Source organism: Anolis sagrei, chromosome 3 (genome assembly GCF_037176765.1).
Source record: "Anolis sagrei isolate rAnoSag1 chromosome 3, rAnoSag1.mat, whole genome shotgun sequence".
NCBI classification, from domain to species: Eukaryota; Metazoa; Chordata; class Lepidosauria; order Squamata; family Dactyloidae; genus Anolis; species Anolis sagrei.
In genome coordinates, this window is record NC_090023.1 from 273,158,766 (window position 1) to 273,178,731 (window position 19,966).

A 19,966-nucleotide genomic window follows, 5' to 3' on the forward strand; every position below is an offset into this window, starting at 1 on the left:
CCTAGGGGGTTGAGAAGGGTGGGGTAGAAGCACTCCAAATAAACAAAATAAAATAAATAAATAAATAAGTGTGGACTTTGTTTCTATGGACTTTGCTGAACTTTACCCTGGACTATTTTTGCTCCTGCTTATCTTCTTACCTAATTGGATTTACCTATTTCTTTAAAGTGCTTTTTACTTGCTGCTTTTTAATTATCTTCAATAAAAGGATTGTTTTCCAATCAACGGTGTGGTGTTTACAGTCAGAGGGCTTTTCCTGTCCTGGAGTGCAACCGCCAAAAGAAAACAATGGTCCTCAGTAAAATTCTGCTTTTGGAGGAGGACGAATAAAGGCCCCTGCAATAGCACCTTACACTGAAGCCTCAACCTTCCTCCCCTTCAACCTTCCCTTGGACTGGATGGCCCATGAGGTCTCTTCCAACTCTTTGATTCTATGATGCTGCAAGGAAGCCCAGCCAGGAAGGCATCCTCAGAAGAGCTCCTAAAAAAAGTGGCCCAAAGAACCCTGATGACAGAAGCAGCACCTGTTTGGAAAGATGCACAAGAGGAGAGGCAGAAGACAAAGACCAGGAGTCCACACCTGTGAGCATGCCTTCGTTGACCACGCAGCTTCCCTCCAGGAGGATGGCGTCGCAGGGCAAGGAGAGCTTCTGCCCTTCCAAGAGGAGGACGTCTCCGGGGACCAAGTGGCAGGACTCAAACTGGTGTTCCCCTGCGGAAAGACCAAATCCAGGAAAGGCTTGTTGGGAAAGGCTTCATGGAGGCATGTCAGTGATCCTCCACCCACTATTGCCCTTAGACCACTTGGTGTGCCTTAGTCTCTCCAAGAGAGGGACACACTGACACACCTAGAAGTTGTGTCCTAGCCTTGGCTGTCTTCTTTGGAGGCATTAGACTCTTCTTCCATCAAGTCTGGTGCTTGACCTGCTCCCAGAGGAGGTCAAGAGCAGAGGAAGACCCCCAAAAGACCTCCTCCATGGGCTTCTGCAGAGTTTGAGTTGACGTGGATGGCTTCAGAGGAGCAGAGAAGGAGAAGGAGAGGAGGGCAGAGCTGGGCATGGTGGAGCCACACCTACCTTCATGTTTGATCCAGGCGGTGACACGGACCTTGTTGTGCTCCTCTACCAGGTTGTGCAGTTTGACGGATTGCTGGGAGGAAGAAAAGGGAATGGGTGAAGTTCCTGAACAGGAGCCAGAATGCGCATCTTGGTGGTTTGTCCAAGTAGGTGGGCAAGGGAGCCACCAATTCAGGCCCCGCTCTGCAAAGCAACCCTTCTGCTAAGCTCTGCCCACCCACAGCCTTCACTTCTTGGTTTAGTGCGTCCTTGTCCAAAGGCCCTTAACTCTCCAAATGGCAGATACAGAAGAGAGTATCAGGGTATCGGGAAGGGTCTGAAAATGAATCCTCGATCCTTGGCTTTTCCATTCACTTCCAGAAGGCAGGGAGATGCCACTGTGAGTCTTAAGGAACTACTGAGCATTAAGACATTACTTGTAACCCTCTTGAAGCTCCCAGTGGTGCAGCGGGTTAAACTGCTGAGGTGCTGAACTTGCTAACTGAAAGGTTGGCAGTTCGAATCCGGGAAGTGGGGTGAGCTCCCGCTGTTAGGCCCAGCTTCTGCCAACCTAGTAGTTCGAAAACATGCAATTGTGAGTAGATCAATACGGGAAGGTAACAGCACTCCATGCAGTCATGCCAGTGGCCACATGACCTTGGAGGCATCTACGGACAACACCGGCTCTTTGGCTTAGACATGGAGATGAGCACCAGAGTCCCAGAGTTGGACACAACTAGACTTAATGTTAGAGGAAAGCTTTACCTCTGCCATTCAACCCTCTTAGGAGGCCAACTGGTTTGCTTCCCAGCAAAGATGCCCCAGGAGACTCGAAGCATTCTCATGGAGAATGAGGAAACCTGCAAATCTCCCTTGCCTCCCTGGATCAAAGCAGATGCTTTCAGTGACTGAAGTTTAAACTGTTCTCAAACTCCAAAGGGGAGTCTGAGCAGAATTGAGCTTTGTGCAAAGATGATGGAGTCCTAGTCGGTTCCTAAGGGTAAGATAGCAGTGTAAACGGAGAGGTCGACGTACCTGCCGAAGGTCATAGACAGTGAGCCCGATGGAGACGAAGGTCAGGATGATGAGGGCAGTGGCAAACTCGTAGTACGTCTGGGAGAGCCAGAGCGTCAGGGTGAAGGCTTGGAAGAAGTAGAAGGGGTTCAGGATCTGCCAAAGGGAAAGCAGAGCCCATGGCATCAGTAGGAGGCACCTGGATGCTTGGGGGAGCCACAGTCTGCCTCCATGGACCAAGAACACAAACATGACCCCCACATCCCTTGAAGTGCGTCCCTATGAGCCAGACCCAAAATACAGGAGATCATGACAGAAGAGGGTGGGGACCCCTGAGCATGGGCAGAGTGCAGCACTGCAAACACTGAGTTGTGTGTGCAGGTGTGTCTTCAATAGAATAGAATCAAAGAGTTGGAAGAGACCTCCTGGGCCATCCAGTCCAACCCTATTCTGCCAAGAAGCGGAATATTGCATTCAAATCACCCCTGACAGATGGCCATCCAGCCTCTGTTTAAAAGCTTCCAAAGAAGGAGCCTCCACCACACTCCGGGGCAGAGAGTTCCACTGCTGAACGGCTCTCACAGTCAGGAAGTTCTTCCTCATATTCAGATGGAATCTCCTTTCTTGTAGTTTGAAGCCATTGCTCCATTGCGTCCCAGTCTCCAGGGAAGCAGAAAACAAGCTTGCTCCCTCCTCCTCCCTGTGGCTTCCTCTCACATATTTATACATGGCTATCATTCCTCCTCTCGGCCTTCTCTTCTTCAGGATAAACATGCCCAGCTCCTTAAGCCGCTCCTCATAGGGCTTGTTCTCCAGACCCTTCATCATTTTAGTCGCCCCCCTCTGGACACATTCCAGCTTAGAGTCAATATCTCTCTTGAATTGTGGTGCCCAGAATTGGACACAATATTCCAGGTGTGGTCTAACAAAGGCAGAATAGAGCATGGGGAGCAGGACTTCCCTAGATCTAGACACTAGGCTCCTCTTGATGCAGGCCAAAATCCCATTGGCTTTTTTGCCACCACATCACATTGTTGGCATAAACATGACCCCTTGAAGTGCACCCCTAGGAGCCAGACCCAAAATACAGGAGGTCATGACACACATATATACATATACATACATACATACATACATACATACATACATATATATATTAGGGCTGGGCGGTTTCGTTTCGTAATTTCGTAATCCGTTAAAAATTCGTTATTTTTTTTGATAACGAAGCGATTTTGAACCACTCAGGAGCATCTAAAAAATGAAATGAATTTTTCAATTCGTTTCGTAATTACTTCGTATTCGTTTCGTATTCATTTCGAAATCGTTTCGTTATTCTTTCCGCATGTCTGGGGCAAGTTTTATAGTTGTTGTTTGTTTAATCAGTGAAAAAAATATATAATTATCACACCAACAGTCAACAACAGAGGGAGAGGGAAGCTTCAGAAGTTCCCCCTGTCCCATTTGGAGGTTTTTTAGCGTATTGCGCGGTCACGTCCGCCATTAACGAATCGATTCGTATTCGTTTCGAAATCGTTTCGTAATTGTTTCGTAATTTACAAAATTTCGTAAATATCGAACTTTTTTAAAGAAAAATTTCGCAATTCTTTTAAATATCGAAACACAAAAAACCCCAAAAAACGAATCGAGTTTAGAAACAAATTTTTCCGTGGTTGCCCAGCCCTAATATATATATATATGCACATATACACACAGAAAACACATATACACAGACTGGGCCACAGCAACACATAGCAGGGGATGGCTAGTGTCGTGTAGATACTAAAAGATAAAACCCAATTTGTCATTTACACAAGCAACAAAGGCAATCAGACAATTGAACACAGTCCTAAAAATTCACATTATAACCATGTCTGGCCTTCCTCCTGTCTTGCTTGAAGGACACAATCCAACTTCTCAACAGCCTAGACTATATTTCCCATCACTCCTATTCCTGGAGAGCTCTAGGTCAAGTAATGACGACCTAAAAGCCCCCAAAATTATGCTTCCAGAGCACAAAGTTCCATCATAAGCTAGCTGTGACAGCACCATTTTGCCAACATGACCCCTTCACAGCCCAGAAATTCTTCGGAACCTTTTGGCAATTCATGGAGACTAGAACGGCATTCCTCCGTTACCTCTTTGAATAGCAGTTTCCAGATGGGCCGGATTTCTATTTCGATGGCGTTGGGTCCACACACCAACTTCCTAAGAAACAAAAGGACAGAAGAAGTTGCCTCGCACCCTTCGGAAAAGCAAGACAAGAATGGACTTCAGGGTCCCTCACAACAAGCAAGGGTTTAACTTGAAAGAAGCTGTGGTATTTTGATTTTGCTGTGCCACAAAGCCATTTCAGAATTATTTATTATTTATTTATTTGCAGCTTTTCTGTTCCGCCCTTCTCCTCACTCCGCAGGGGACTCAGGGCGGATTACAGTGTACGCATATATGGCAAACATTCAGTGCCAATTTTTGACATACAAACATAGACAGACATACACAGAGGCTATTTAACTTTTTCTGGCTGCCAGGGGAGCTGTCACTTTCATCGTCCATCTGCGACACTGATGAAGCACTTCCGCATTCCCCGCATGCTTCCCCGCTGGAATGCTTTGCTGGAGTCTTCTTTATGGCCTCATAAATCAGTTGATTTAGCCTCCCCACACTTTAAGGTGGTACCTAATTTTCCTACTTGACAGATGCAACTATCTTTTGGGTTGCAAAGGTCGACAACAGGCTACACACAATTGGTTGGAAACCCACTCCAACCCGGGCTGGCTTCGAACTCATAACCTTTTTGGTCAGAGTGATCTTAATGCAGCTGAGACTCAGCCAGCTGCGCCACAATCCCGGTGCAGTTCTTCCTTCCCTTGCTCCAATTTGACAAAGGCTTCGGGCTGCAGAAGGCATGGGCAAACTTTGTCCCTCCGAGTGTTTTGGACTTCAACTCCCACAATTCCTAACAGCCTCAGTGTTGCAGAACAGGAAAAACCCTCTGACTTTAAAACACCACACGTTGAGTAGGAAAACAATCCTTTTTTATTGAAGATAAGTAAAAGCAGCAAGGTAAAAATACACTTTAAGAGAATAGGAAAAATCCAATTAGGTAGGAAGATAAGCAGGCACAAAGTATTCCAAGGTAGGGTTCAGCAAAGTTCAAAAACAAAGTCCAGACTTCTCTAATAAAATCCAAAGAAACAAGGAAATTGTGATCCAAGGCATGAATAGGTAATCACAAGAGACAGAGAGTCAAACCATACAGCAAGAAATCCTTAAACATTTTCCCAGCTCCAGCAGACCTCACCTCTGAGGAAGCTTGCCATAGATGCAGGCGAAACGTCAGGAGAAATGCTTCTAGAACATGGCCATATAGCCCGAAAAAACCCACAAGAACTGAGTGATTCCAGCCATGAAAGCCTTCGACAATACCTTAAACATGTGTTGGGACTCAGCCTGTGCTTGAGCCAGAATCTGTGATTGTGTTTCCCCCTTCTAATGTTCCTGGGTCTGACTTGGATAGTGAACCTGATGTGATCAATGAGGATGAGGTGCAAAGTGGAGACACTTTGGACAATAAGGTTACTGCAGACTCTGATTGAGAAGGGTCAGGGGAAAGACTAAGATCTCATAAGAAAGTTCCTGTCACAGAAAGGGAAGAAAGCTTACTCCCTTCTCCAGCTTGAGTTTGCAAGGTAGTTTCACACCTGCTGCAGTTAATGAGGAGATAGATAAGACCAGTCGCCGTCTGGAAATCATCCAGAACCGTCGAGAGGCCCAATATTTACACAGGTCAGAAAGAATTCGGCAGTTTAGGCCAAAAACTGGGGGGGAGTAGGAACCAGTTTTTGGGACTTAAATTGAGCTCTTAGAGAATTCTCGTTAGACCAGGCATCATTTGGAATCAAGCTCAAGTCTCCTGGGTATTCCTGTTTCATATGGCCTTGTCTCTAAGGATTCATGGCTTTTCAAGTGGATTAGCATTGGCTAGTCTGTTCACGGTTTTATTTTGAAGGCGTTTGGTTATTCACTGCATTTGGATTATTTCTGCAAGCTTTGGGATGTTGTTATTATTCCTATGTTGTGGACACTGCTTATGTTGTTGCTTTATTTGGCTTTTTGCTTTTGGACTTCTACTTATTTTATATTCATCTCTTTTATTGGCTCCAGTTATTCTTCAAATAAAAAGGACTTTTCCTTCATCCAAGGTGCAGTGTAATTAATGATTAGAGGGTCCTATTCCTGTTCTAGGATGAAACAACATGAATCTTCCAAGCAAGGGTTTCATGAGACAAGAGCAAGAACTTAGCAAGAATCTGAAATGATGCTTCATCTGACTTTATTTCCCATGGTTGGAACTTGATATCCCCTCGTTAAGCCATTCCAAGTACTCAGAAATTGGTTTCGTTTTCCCTGAATGCCTCTCATCCTTATCTGTCGAAGCCTGGCAGAATGCCAAAGGCCTTGGCCGAGCTGTCTGTTTTGGCTGATTTCCACCCATCTATCTATATGCTTGTGACGATGTGTAACTTTTATTCTTATGGTTATGTGTTGTTTAAACAGTAGTTAATAAATTGTAAGTATGTAGGATTATATTTTGTTAGAGATAGTGGCTGGGTTGGCTTGAGCAGAGTTGCCATAGCAACGGGGGCGGAGCCAACTGTCACTTCACAGAGCAGCTGTTTGAAAGTGGCAGTCTGTGACCGGTAGAGTTACAGGGAAGACTGATTTCTCTAGTGGGAGAAACGGGGAACTAGTCTGTGACCAAAGAGTTACAGGAGAAGGTAGTTGATCCTGTGGTGTGTGGAAAACCATCAGGAATACTATAGTTAGAGAACTATAGGGAAGACTGGTTCTTTAATATTAAGAATCAGGGTTTGGCTAGAAGCCAATTCTGTTAAATAAGCCTTTTAGCTTATTTGTTTTATTAGGACAGTTGTCCAGGAAAGATACATCTGCTTATAGAAACCTCTTAAAGTCTGTACGTAAAGTTACTCATGAAACCTTACTAATGTAACCAATCAAGATTTGTGCCTCTTGTGAAGAAACAATCGAATCTGTTATACCTTGCTTGTTCCAATAAAATTGTTACTGTTCTTCTCAGGTCTTGCCTGATACAGTTTCTCCTAAGTCAAACAGCCTGCATAAGTAGAAAAACCAAACCAGGGACAGTAAACGCTACGCTATCAAATAAATAAATACTAGGGCTGGGCGGTTTCGTTTCATAATTTCGTAATTCGTTAAAAATTCGTTATTTTTTTTATAACGAAGCGATAACGAACCATTCAGGAGCAACAAAAAAACGAAACGAATTTTTAAATTCGTTTCGTAATTGTTTCGAATTCGTTTTGTATTCGTTTTGTTATCGTTTTGAAATCGTTTAGTTATTATTTCTGCATGTCTGGGGCAAGTTTTATAGTTGTTTTTTGTTTAATCAGTGAAAAAAATTTATAAATATCACACCAACAGTCAACAACAGAGGGAGAGGGAAGCTTCAGAAGTTCCCCCTGTCCCATTTGGAGGTTTTTTAGCGTATTGCGCGGTCGCATCCGCCATTAACGAATCGATTCGTAATTGTTTCATAATTGTTTCGTATTGTTTTGTAATTTATGAAATTTCGTAAATATCGAACTTTTTAAAAGAAAAATTTCGGAATTCTTTTAAAAATCGAAACGCAAAAACCCCGAAAAACCAATCGATTTTAGAAACAAATTTTTCCGTTGTTACCCAGGCCTAATAAATACTTCTGTAACTAATAGTCCCTTTATAAACCAGCTCCCAAGTTGATGCTGAGAATTACAGAGCTTCCTGACAAATTTGGTGGCAGTAATTTTACCCTCCTTCACATGCTCATTAGCTTCTCCAGGTGCCAAGTTGTTTTCAAATCCTGGGAACTCTCTGGGAGCAATTCAGGGAGTAAACTATCATCCCTATACCCTGTAGGAACATTCTCATGAGAAACTACACTTTGAACTGGTGTCTCTATGTCATTCTCTTCATTAATATCATTAGCCAGACCATTGCCATCTTGACCCTCATCACTTCCTACATCTAAAGCACCTTTATCTTGAAACACAATCACAGGCTAAACTCCAACATTCAGGCCCTTTCCCCCTTCAGCTGCTTAAGAGGCTGAGGGGGGAAAAGAAGGGGCCTGAGAGTGTTACGAATTGTGGGTTGTTGAAGTCCAAAACACATGGAGGGACAAAGTTTGCCCTTGCCTGGACTACAATATTCAGTACCCAATCCTTGGGAACCTATTTTCCAAATCAACACGATTTCTAATTTGGCAGACCTGCTCTGAACAACTTTTCCCACGAAAACCCCATGAAAGGTTTCCCCATAAGTTGGAAATGTCTTGAAGGCAACTCAACAACAACAAGTGATAGAAAGCACAACAGCACAGCCATCTCCATAACAGGAGGTTTGAGAGGGAATGCAACAGGGAAAACACCGTTGTCCATTGGCCCTAATGGTCAGCCATGTGGGGATTTGTAAAAAAGGCACCATGATGGAATGGGTTGACTGGAAAGGCATGTGTTGGCAGCTGATTGGCTGAGTATGCCAGGAGCCAGAATTCCGATTGGCTACTGTCTCTAGCTTGCTGCTGAGAGAAACAGTTTTAACTGCCACTTACACCTTAGAGAGTGAAGAGAGCACTGACTGGATACAGCCAGGAAGGAAATGGCTACCAACTCCCTGACACCTGATGTTGCAACTCAGAGTAGGCTTCACCTTGCTTCCAAACACCACCAAACAAGAGCTGTAGTTTTACAGTTTATTGAGGAAAAAATCCAAGTAAAAAAAAAAAGAATAAGCATTGCAAAGTCCCAGAGACAGGCCTGTAGCCAGGATTTCATTTTTTTTTGGGGGGGGGGGGGCTGAATTTTTTTCAGGGGGGCTGAGTTTTGGGGGGGCTGAGTCTGAGTGAAAGAGGGTCTAGCCTAGCAAACCTTTTGTATCATTACCCCAATACCCTCATGAATATGGGATATATTGAATATGGTGATCAGATCATGATATGAATAAACATAACAGTTTAAATAATGCACCAGTAAGGCCTTTTCGCAAACCACCATGAGAATTTCAGGGGGGGGGGCTGAAGCCCCTCGAGCCTCCCCCCCCCCCCCCCCCCGGCTACATGCCTGCCCAGAGATTAAGGTTAAATGCAGAATACAGTTCCAAAGATCTTCAGGTAAAAACAGGAGACACAATCCTGTTGGCAAAGTTCAAACCAGAGTCCCAGGTACAAGCAAGGAAACATTTGCCCCAAGAATCACAATGCAAGAAATCCCAAGCGTGCTGCTTTCCAGGCTAAGATTATTCCATGAAGCTTTCAGGCTAGTAAGCTACGTTGAACTGACGCTTTCACAGAGTTTCCAGGAGGCCTAAATACCTTCCCAACCTCAAAACATTAGGCTCTCAGCATCATAAAAGCATTGCGATGACCTTGCACCGAGCTAGCCTCCCATCTGCTTGTCAGACGCGAACTCCGCCTGACCCAGAGATCAAGGCGAACTTCTCGGGCTAAATCCTTATCTACACTTTCGATATCATCGTGGGAAGGCACCTGGCCGCTATTCCCTTCATTAAAATTACTTTCTGGTGAAAACAGCTGTGTTGACACTGCACTGTCTGTGAGAACCTCAGAAGCAGGCTCAGAGATTTGAGGCACAGACAAAGAGCCAGAAAGCTGAAACCCAACAGGAATTTATTTATTTATTTATTTATTGCAGTTACTTATACCCCGCCCTTCTCACCCCCGAGGGGGGACTCAGGGCGGCTTACAAACAAAGGCACAAATTCGATGCCTGTCATATATAAAACAGTATATATAAAACAGTATAAACATTTAGCAGCATTAAAACATATCACTACATAATATAATAAAAACAATTTCATGCACAGTGAAATTCAGAGTTCCGAAATGTCCATTCATTCCAACAATTCCTGCTCATCAATGGGTCCTTATTTTAGCTGCCAGAATGTCCAAAAGCTTGGTCCCAGATCCAGGTCTTCAGTTTTTTTCTGAACGACAGAAGGGAGGTCGCTGATCTGATCTCCCCGGGGAGTGAGTTCCATAGGTGAGGGGCCACCACCGAGAAGGCCCTGCTCCTCGTCCCCGCCAGCCTCGCTTGAGATAGAGGCGGGGTCGAGAGCAGGGCCTCCCCAGATGATCTTAAACTCCAAGGTGGGACGTAGAGGGAGATCCGTTCGGACAAATACACTGGGCCGGAACCGTATAGGGTTTTGTAGGTTAAAACCAGCACTTTGAATTGTGCTCGGAATTGGATCGGCAGCCAGTGGAGCTGGCATAACAGGGGGGTGGTATGCTCCCTGTATGACGCCCCGGTGAGCAATCTGGCTGCTTCTCGCTGGACTAATTGTAGTTTCCGAGCAGTCTTCAAAGGCAACCCCACGTAGAGTGCGTTGCAGTAATCCAACCGGGATGTGACAAGAGCGTGGACCACCGTGGCCAGATCTGACTTCCCAAGGTACGGGCGCAGCTGGCGCACAAGTTTTAATTGTGCGAAAGCTCTCCCGGCCACCGCTGAGACCTGGGGTTCCAGGCTCAGCGATGAGTCCAGGATCACTCCCAAGCTGCGAACCTGCGCCTTCAGGGGGAGTGGAACCCCGTCTAACACAGGCTGTAACCCTATACCCTGTTCGGCCTTACGATTGACCAGTAGGACCTCTGTCTTGTCTGGATTCAATTTCAATTTGTTAGCTCTCATCCAGTCCGATACAGCAGCTAAACACCGGTTCAAGGTCTGGACAGCCTCCTTGGTGACAGGTGGAAAGGAGTGACAGATTTGGACATCATCTGCGTAGAGATAACATCTCATTCCGAAACTCCGAATGATCTCTCCCAACGGCTTCATGTAGATGTTAAATAACATCGGGGACAGAATTGAACCCTGTGGGACTCCACACAACAAAGGTTGTGGGGTCGAACAGGTGTCACCCAGTAACACCTTCTGGGTCCGTCCCTCAAGGAAGGATCGGAGCCACTGCAAAGCAGTGCCCCCGAGCCCCATGTCCATGAGGCGACCCAGAAGGATACCGTGATCGACGGTATCGAAAGCCGCTGAGAGGTCCAGCAGAACTAACAGGGACACACTCCCCCTGTCCAGTTCCCTGCGAAGATCATCTACCAAGGCGACCAAGGCTGTCTCAGTTCCATGTCCCGGCCTAAAGCCAGACTGTGCCGGATCCAGATAATCAGTGTCTACCAGAAACCCCTGGAGTTGTGTCGCCACCACACGTTCCATGACTTTGCCCAAGTAGGGGAGATTGGAGACTGGCCGATAGTTGTCGAATTGAGTGGGATCCAGTGATGGTTTCTTCAACAGCGGTTTTATAATAGCTTGCTTTAAGCTCGCTGGAAATTTTCCTTCCTGTAAGGAGGCATTAACCATCACCTTCACCCACTCCGCCAAACCCCCTCTGGCTTCCTTGATCAGCCAGGAAGGGCAGGGGTCTAGGATGCATGTGGTGGGTCGCACCTCTCCAAGGATCCTGTCCACATCCTCAAGCTGAACCAATTGAAAAGAATCCAATAAAACTGGACAAGCAGATGCTCTCGTTACATCCCCAGAGACTGCCGTTAACATGACGTCAAAGCCTGACCGGATCCGCTCAATTTTATCCGCGAAAGATCGAGCAAATGCTTCACAGCGAGCCACCGAGTTATCCGAAGCCTCGCTTTTTGGCGGATTTAACAGGCTCCTGACAACTCGGAAAAGCTCAGCTGGACGATTCTTCGCAGATGCAATATTGGCTGTGATGAATGTTTTCTGAGCCGCCGCAATTGCCACACCGTAGGACCTTAAAAAGGCATTCAGGTGTGTTTGAGCTGGATTGGTGGGATTCTGGCGCCACACGCACTCTAGCCTCCTCTTCTTTCGCTTCATCGCTGCCAGTTCCTCGGTAAACCAAGAAGCTGGTTTAGCTCGGTTACTCGAGAGGGGGCGTTCCGGAGCGATTGTGTCAATTGCCCTGGTCAACTCACTATTCCAGTGAAGGACCAGAGCATCGACAGAGTCGCCAGCCAAGGAGGTGGAAAGATCCCCAAGAGCCGTCAGAAAACCATTTGGATCCATCAGTCTCCTGGGGCGGACCATTCTAATGGGTCCACCACCCCTGCGGAGGTTAGAAGGCACAGTTAGTCTAAAACTGATCAGATGGTGATCGGTCCATGGCAATGGAGCGATGGTCGGCTCCTCCATCCCGTCACCTTCATCCCATCCCTGGGAGAAGACCAAATCCAAGGTGTGCCCGGCGCCATGGGTGGGACCAGATATTAGCTGGGACAGGCCCATGGTTGCCATGGCGGCCATGAAGTCCTGAGCCGCGCCAGAAAGAGAGGCCTCAGCATGGATGTTGAAATCACCCAAGACCAAAAGCCGTTGGAAGTCACCCAAGACCAAAAGCCGTTGGAATCTGAATCCCATCATCCTCATCATCAGAAAATAGCTCAGCCACAACACCTGATCATTTCTAAGGCATGAAGCATATTTTAAAGACCGTTTAAAAGGACAGATTTATTCCCTCTGTTCTCTGTGTGAATTCAGAGAGACAGCTGTATATATTGTTGCGCTGTTTGAACTTTTGAACAGAAGTAAAGATACTGTTACTTGTTACACAAGCCCGAGTGACACTTTATTATACTGCAGTGTATATTTTGGTTCAGAAACTGTGGTAAAGCTTCTATTTATTTATATCTACAAGCCAGACTTTACTGCGCACATTACCTGAGATCTCGCTGTCTCTTGGTCAATCCATCTCCAAATTTCCGGTGTATCGCATAGCAAGTGTTGCTGTCCTCAAGCGACCTGGGGAAAGGGGAGGAACGATACAGAGAAGTGAAATAATATTTGAGACGAAGGCCTTTCGCTTTATTTCTGTGCAGAGCCTCCTACTATTTCTCCCCAAACTCACCCAACTCTGACAAAGACTTTTCCGGGAACATCCCAGACGTAGCGGATTTTTTGCACCTGGATGAACCTCACCTGCGAGAGCAACACAGATGGCAAAGGTGTGAGGAGCAACCAGGTCTTACTCAGAGTCCCTCCTGGCCAACATTTAAATGAAAGTAAAGTGGAAGGGTTGTTGCAGGGTTTTTTCGGGCTATATGGCCATGGTCTAGAGGCATTCTCTCCTGACGTTTCGCCTGTATCTATGGCAAGCTTCCTCAGAGACAGTGAGGTCTGTTGGAACTAGGAAAATTGGTTTATATATCTGTGGAGAGACCAGGGTGGGAAAAAGGACGCTTGTCTGCTGGAGCTAGGTGTGAATGTTTCAACTGACCACCTTGATTAGCATTTGATAGCCTGGCAGCGCCTGGAGCAATCTTTTGTTGAGAGATGATTAGCTGTCCCTGATTGTTTTAATTTTAGAGTTTTTTAATACTGGTAGCCAGATTTTGTTCATCTTCATGGTTTCCTCCTTTCTGTTGAAATTATACGATGTATACCATGGTATAATTTCTGTTGAAATTTCTGTTGAAATTATACCGTATACCATGCAGCTGTGGACAAGAAGTCTCCATAGGGACCACCAAACGCAGCATTGCCCAAACACGAATCAAGGAACATGAAAGGCATTGCAGACTACTTCAGCCAGAGAAGTCAGCCATAACAGAGCACCTGAGGAACCAACCTGGACGCAGCAGATTATTGGAGAACACAGAAATGCTGGACATTCTCACAACCACCATGTCAGGCTACACAAAGAAGCCATTGAAATCCACAAGCATGTGGACAACCTGAATGCCCGAAGGCCTGGTCACACAACCACAATTTAACCTTCTTTCTGAAGGTGAGGAGGGGTGACGATGATCTAATTTTCCCGGGAAGATAATTCCATAGGCAGAGGGCTACCACCGAGAAGGCCCTGTCCCTTGTCCCCGCCAAACGTGTCTGAGACAAAGGCAGGACCGAGAACAGGGCCTCCGCAGAGGATCTTAAGCTCTGAGGTGGGACGGAGAAGGAGATACGTTCGAACAGGTACACTGGAACGGAGTCGTATAGGGTTTTATACGTCAAAACCAGCACTTTGAATTGTGATTGGAATTGGATTGGCAGCCAATGGAGCTGACACAATAGGGGGATGGTATGCTGGTCCAATGTATGCTGGTCTGTTTTTGTGAGCCTGAACATCCTGACCATATCTGGCATCTCCTCGTGGTTTGCATTGGAAGCTACTGAGCTCTGTCATTGGTGCAGTGTTAGAAATGTTGTCAGTGCCACATCATGTGCCAACAACCAAGATTAGGGCTACATCAAGGGCCTAACCCAGAGAACATCCCAGTAAACAACACACAAGGTCTGGTTATATTCTGTGCTGGTCACAGAAGGATCGCTGTGTTTGCATAAGATGTTGACCATGTCTGCATAATTCCAGAGTTCTATAAAATATTGGTGCTTGGGATGTATGGTACCCCTCTCTACAACCCCACTCCCACCTCCCCAGCATGGGGCAGAACAGAAACGTAACTTTCGTCACCCGCTTCCCTCCATTGTTTGGTATTACTTCCTTGATTCCAAGAAACACTGACTTTCAATCCAGGCCTGGTGATGGCTCTGTTGATGACAGATTCCTGGTCTTCACTGAAGAGCAGATCTGATTTCTCACTGTCCAGGAGATGCTGCAAGTTGAGGGAGTTGACCTTCTTCCTCTTGTATCTCTGGAACTCATCCTCAGGGGAGAAAAGCAGAAAGAACGGGGGAATGATTTCATATAGAAGCTTTCAAAGACCATCATATTCTTGCTAGAGCAAGGAATGACAGAGCAGGGACCATGGGGGCAACCTCCAGGAGAAAGAGGCACGTTGTCAAGACCTAACAATGAATGAGAACCATCCTTAGTGGAGGTGGACACAGGAGGAGAACCCACTTCGTCAGAGCTATAGCATCCATAGATATGAACCTATCACAGTGACAAATCCAAAAGAACTCACTGTTGCCCGTAACAATACAATATCAGCCTCCTCCAGGTGGCAAGGAACACAATTGGCCCAGACGTCCCACTCCGGCTTCCAGTAGAAGAGGAGCAGAAGGGCTCCACAAGAGAAGAGGTAGCCGGCAACGCAAAGGGCCCTCCGTACAACTTGGGTCCTGTAGCCAAATATTTCCTAAGGTGGAAAAAAATCAATGAATATATATTCATAGAATCATGGTGTTGGAAGGGACCCCCAGGGGCCACCTAGTCCTTTCCCCTTCTGTCATGTAGGAACACACCATCCTGACAGATGGTCATTTAGCCTTACTGAAAACCTCCAGAGAAGACTGAACTGGAGCCCTATGAGGAGCGGCTTGAAGAGCTAGGCATGTTTAGCCTGAAAAAGAGAAGGCTGAGAGGAGACATGATAGCCATGTGAGAGGAAGCCACAGGGAGAAGGGAGCAAGCTTCCTTTCTGCTTCCCTGGAGACTAGGATGCAATGGAGCCATGGCTTCAAACTGCAAGAGAGGGGATTCCATCTGAACATTAGGAAGAACTTCCTGACTGTGAGAGCCATTCAGCAGTGGAACTCTCTGCCCCGGAGTGTGGTGGAGGCTCCTTCTTTGGGGGCTTTGAAACAGAAGCTGGATGGCCATCTGTCAGGGGTGATTTAAATGCAAAATTCCTGCTTCTTCATAGAATCATAGAATCAAAGAGTTGGAAGAGACCTCCTGGGCCATCATCCAGTCCACCCCCATTCTGCCAAGAAGCAGGAATATTGCATTCAAATCACCCCTGACAGATGGCCATCCAGCCCCTGTTTAAAAGCTTCCAAAGAGGGAGCCTCCACCACACTCCGGGGCAGAGAGTTCCACTGCTGAACGGCTCTCACAGTCAGGAAGTTCTTAGAATCATAGAATCTTAGAATCAAAGAGTTGGAAGAGACCGCCTGGGCCATCCAGTCCAACCCCATTCTGCCAAGAAGCAGGAATATTGCATTCAAATCACCCCTGACAGATGGCCATCCAGCCCCTGTTTAAAAGCTTCCAAAGAAGGAGCCTCCACCACATTCCAGGGCAGAGAGTTCCACTGCTGAACGGCTCTCACAGTCAGGAAGTTCTTCCTCATGTTCAGATGGAATCTCCTCTCTTGTAGTTTGAAGCCATTGTTCCATTGCGTCCTAGTCTCCAAGGAAGCAGAAAACAAGCTTGCTCCCTCCTCCTCCCTGTGGCTTCCTCTCACATATTTATTATACATGGCTATCATATCTCCTCTCAGCCTTCTCTTCCTCAGGTGAAACATGCCCAGCTCCTTAAGCCACTCCTCATAGGGCTTATTCTCAAGACCCTTAAAAGGGAAGACAGGAAAGCTTGGAGAAGAGAATGACACTGGCGAAAATGGAAGGAAAAAGGAAGAGGGGCCAACCAAGGGCAAAATGGATGGATGGTATCCTTGAAGGGACTGGCTTGACTCTGAAGGCGCTGGGGGTGGTGACAGCCGACAGGGAGCTCTGGCCTGGGCTGATCCAGGAGGTCACACAGAGTCAGAAGCAACTGAACAAATAAACAACAACTTACCAGATCATCCTCTGTCCCTCTGCTAAACATTCATTCTACAGTGTAGACAGAACTAAGTCAACATGCAAAGCATTCAAAAAGAATCAGTGATTTCATGAAGGTATAATAATGGATATTTGGAAGGTGTGCTTTGCATTGCAAACAGTACAAAGAGAAGAGTTCAGTTGGATAGCTTCCAAATGAAGTTATTTTCCAAATGCACCAACGGCCATCCTCCTCTCATCTTCCGTCCCCTTGCTAAGCATTAATGACAGTGCAGATGGACCTAAGTCAACATGCAAAACATTCATAAAGGAGGAGTGATTGCATGCAAGCACAACAAGGCAAGTCTTAAAGGTGTGCCTTGCACCCCTTCATGATCACAAACAGATTGGGCACCCAACGCAACGCATAAAAGGAGACCAAGAATAGGTCTTTCCAAATGAACCATGTTGTTGTGTCCTCTCACCATCTCATCCTCGGTCCCTTTGCCAAGCAGGGCATGGTGGCCATCCAAGGAAAGCTTTCCTCCCATCCAGACTGACAGCTGTCACTCAGTCCAGGGATTTCTTTCTGCAGGTGCAACGGACCTGAACTCAGGGCATGAATGAGCTCCCCCCATGACGCTGGCAGGTGCCTTTAAGGCTCTTCCAGGACCCGCCCCGCACTTTCAAAGAAATCTAGAGCTCCGAAAGCTGAGAAAACCAGTTCCACTGAGTGAACCTCCTCTCTTGGTGTTTCTCTAATTTTTTTCCACTCTGCATCAGAGCCTCCTGCGTCAGTCATCTCTAGAAAGCTGCCCATCAAGCTCCCTAAGTCCAGAAAAGGTTCAGAAGGAAGGAAGAGCTTCGATTGCGTATTCCTACTTGACAGGAATTGTGTGGCCCTTGGGCTCGCTTCCAACTACAGGCAGTCCCCAAGTTACAAACAAGATTGTTTCTCAACATGGATTTATCAAAAGCAAGTCATGCCAGACTCATCTGATCTCTTTTTTCGATAGAGTTACAAGCTGGGTAGATGCGGGGAATGTCGTGGATGGAGCGTGTCTGGATTTCAAGAAGGCCTTCTTTGACAAGGTCCCCCATGACCTTCTGGCAAGGAAACTAGTCCAATGTGGGCGAGGCAAAACTATGGTGAGGTGGATCTGTGATTGGTTAAATGGACGAACCCAGAGGGTGATTCTCCCCTAGGCTTCCTCTTCATCCTGGAAAGAAGTGACGAGCGGAGTGCCACAAGCAGGGTTCCTTCCTGGGCCCAGTCCTGCTCAGGATCTTCATTAATGACTTAGATGAAGGGCTAGAAGGCAAGATCATCAGGTTTGCAGATGGGACCAAATGGGGAGGGAGAGCCAAGACTCCAGAGGACAGGAGCAGGATTCAAAACGATCTTGACAGATTAGAGAGATGATTGGCCAAAACTAACAAAATGAAGTTCAGCAGTGACAAATGCAAGAGACTCCACTTAGGCAGAAAAAACGAAATGCAACGATACAGAATGGGGGACGATGCCTGGCTCAAGAGCAGTATGCGTGAAAAAGATCTTGGAGTCCTCGTGGACAACAAGTTAAACATGAGCCAACAATGTGATGTGGCGGCAAAAAAAGCCAATGGGATTTTGGCCTGCATCAATAGGAGCCTAGTGTCTAGGTCCAGGGAAGTCATGCTCCCCATGCTCTATTCTGCTTTGGTTAGATCACACCTGGAATACTGTGTCCAATTCTGGGCACCACAATTCAAGAGAGATATTGACAAGCTGGAATGTGTCCAGAGGAGGGCGACTAAAGTGATCACAAGTCTGGAGAACAAGCCCTATGAGGAGCGGCTTAAGGAGCTGGGCATGTTTAGCCTGAAGAAGAGAAGGCTGAGAGGAGATATGACAGCCATGTATAAATATGTGAGAGGAAGCCACAGGGAGGAGGAGGGAGCAAGCTTGTTTTCTGCTTCCCTGGAGAGAGACTAGGACACAATGGAGCAATGGCTTCAAACTACAAGAAAAGAGATTCCATCTGAACATGAGGAAGAACTTCCTGACTGTGAGAGCCATTCAGCAATGGAACTCTCTGCCCCGGAGTGTGGTGGAGGCTCCTTCTTTGGAAGCTTTTAAGCAGAGGCTGGATGGCCATCTGTCAGGGGTGATTTGAATGCAATATTCCTGCTTCTTGGCAGAATGGGGTTGGACTGGATGGACCAGGAGGTCTCTTCCAACTCTAGGATTCTATGATTCTATGAAAGGGTCAACATCCCTGTGGCGTTTCCTTTGGGCCCTGTTCAGAAGGTTTCATCTCACTTTCTGTCCCTGTGAGAATTGAATTTTGGAAAGATTGGCTTGTTTTGGAAACAAGGATTGATGATAAAGCTTCATTGGAGACACCGTTTCCCCACGAGAATAACTCTTCCAGGAGTGGATTTCCCTTCTGAGGAGAAGATTCCTCTCCCTTCCTGTTCTCTCAGCCCTGTTCTTCACTAGGAGTCATTTGTAAGTCAGCTGTTTGTAACTCGAGGACTGCCTGTATATGTTCTAAGGAAGGAAGGCTCAACTGTAGAAGTTACTATCCCCATGGTGTCCTAATTCAGCTGGCTTTTGGATGAAGGCAGAGTGCCCAATGGCTATTAATAGTTGACTAAGTAGGGAGTTGGTCTAGATGGCCCATGTGGTCTCTTCCAACTCTATTATTCTGTGATTCTACCAGCTGTACCCACCATGCATTGCTGTGGCCAACCTTCCCATCCTCTCTTTCTTTCTTTCTTTCTTTCTTTCTTTCTTTCTTTCTTTCTTTCTCTCCTTTCTTCCTTCCTTCCTTCCTTCCTTCCTTCCCCCCTTTTCTTTCTCTTCCTTTTTCTCCCTGTTCTTCCTTCTCTACTTATTCTTGGACTGCAAATCCCAACAGTCTGCCTGATCCATCTATCTATCTATCTATCTATCTATCTATCTATCTATCTATCTATCTATCTATCTACCTACCTACCTACCTATCTATCTATCTATCTATCTATCTATCTCTAATCTATCTATCTGGAGGGATTGCTGGGAGTTGCAGTCCAGGAATAGGAAATTGGGAATATGCAGGGACTGGAATGCTCTCAAAGAGATCCAGGGAGAAGAAGGCTTGCAGCCTGGAAGCAGGGCATTTGGAGCATCCTCCTCTCCTAAAGGGCATGGTCTTGGGGATGCTGGGAGATGTAGTCCAGAAGAGAGTGTGGATATGCTATTGTGTATGAGAGGAGTCATTTTTGCATATGTGCTGTAGTGTCTTTTTGCTTTTTTTGGCTTTTTAAACCCCTTCCACTGTGTTTTTCAGTGGTTTTATGAGTGATGGTCACTTGCTGGCCTGATAGGTGTATTGTGTCCAAATTATAGAATCATAGAATGTGCCATCGCGCCTGGGGGCTATAACTCTTAATGAG

General features: G+C 46.3%; 1 protein-coding gene across 1 annotated transcript in view; it reads right to left on the reverse strand.

Moving 5' to 3' along the window:
• LOC132770359 (probable cation-transporting ATPase 13A5) overlaps positions 1-17,097 on the reverse strand; it is a 77,465-nt gene extending 60,368 nt beyond the window's left edge. Inside the window, exons 1-9 of the mRNA XM_067466290.1 lie at positions 17,032-17,097; positions 15,025-15,198; positions 14,623-14,763; positions 13,005-13,075; positions 12,818-12,898; positions 4,205-4,274; positions 2,091-2,225; positions 1,077-1,149; positions 581-712 (exon numbers count right to left, since the gene is read on the reverse strand). Coding sequence (XP_067322391.1) covers positions 581-712; positions 1,077-1,149; positions 2,091-2,225; positions 4,205-4,274; positions 12,818-12,898; positions 13,005-13,075; positions 14,623-14,763; positions 15,025-15,198; positions 17,032-17,097 — 943 coding nt within the window. The remainder of the gene's footprint in view (positions 1-580; positions 713-1,076; positions 1,150-2,090; positions 2,226-4,204; positions 4,275-12,817; positions 12,899-13,004; positions 13,076-14,622; positions 14,764-15,024; positions 15,199-17,031) is intronic.
• Positions 17,098-19,966: the final 2,869 nt, after the last annotated feature.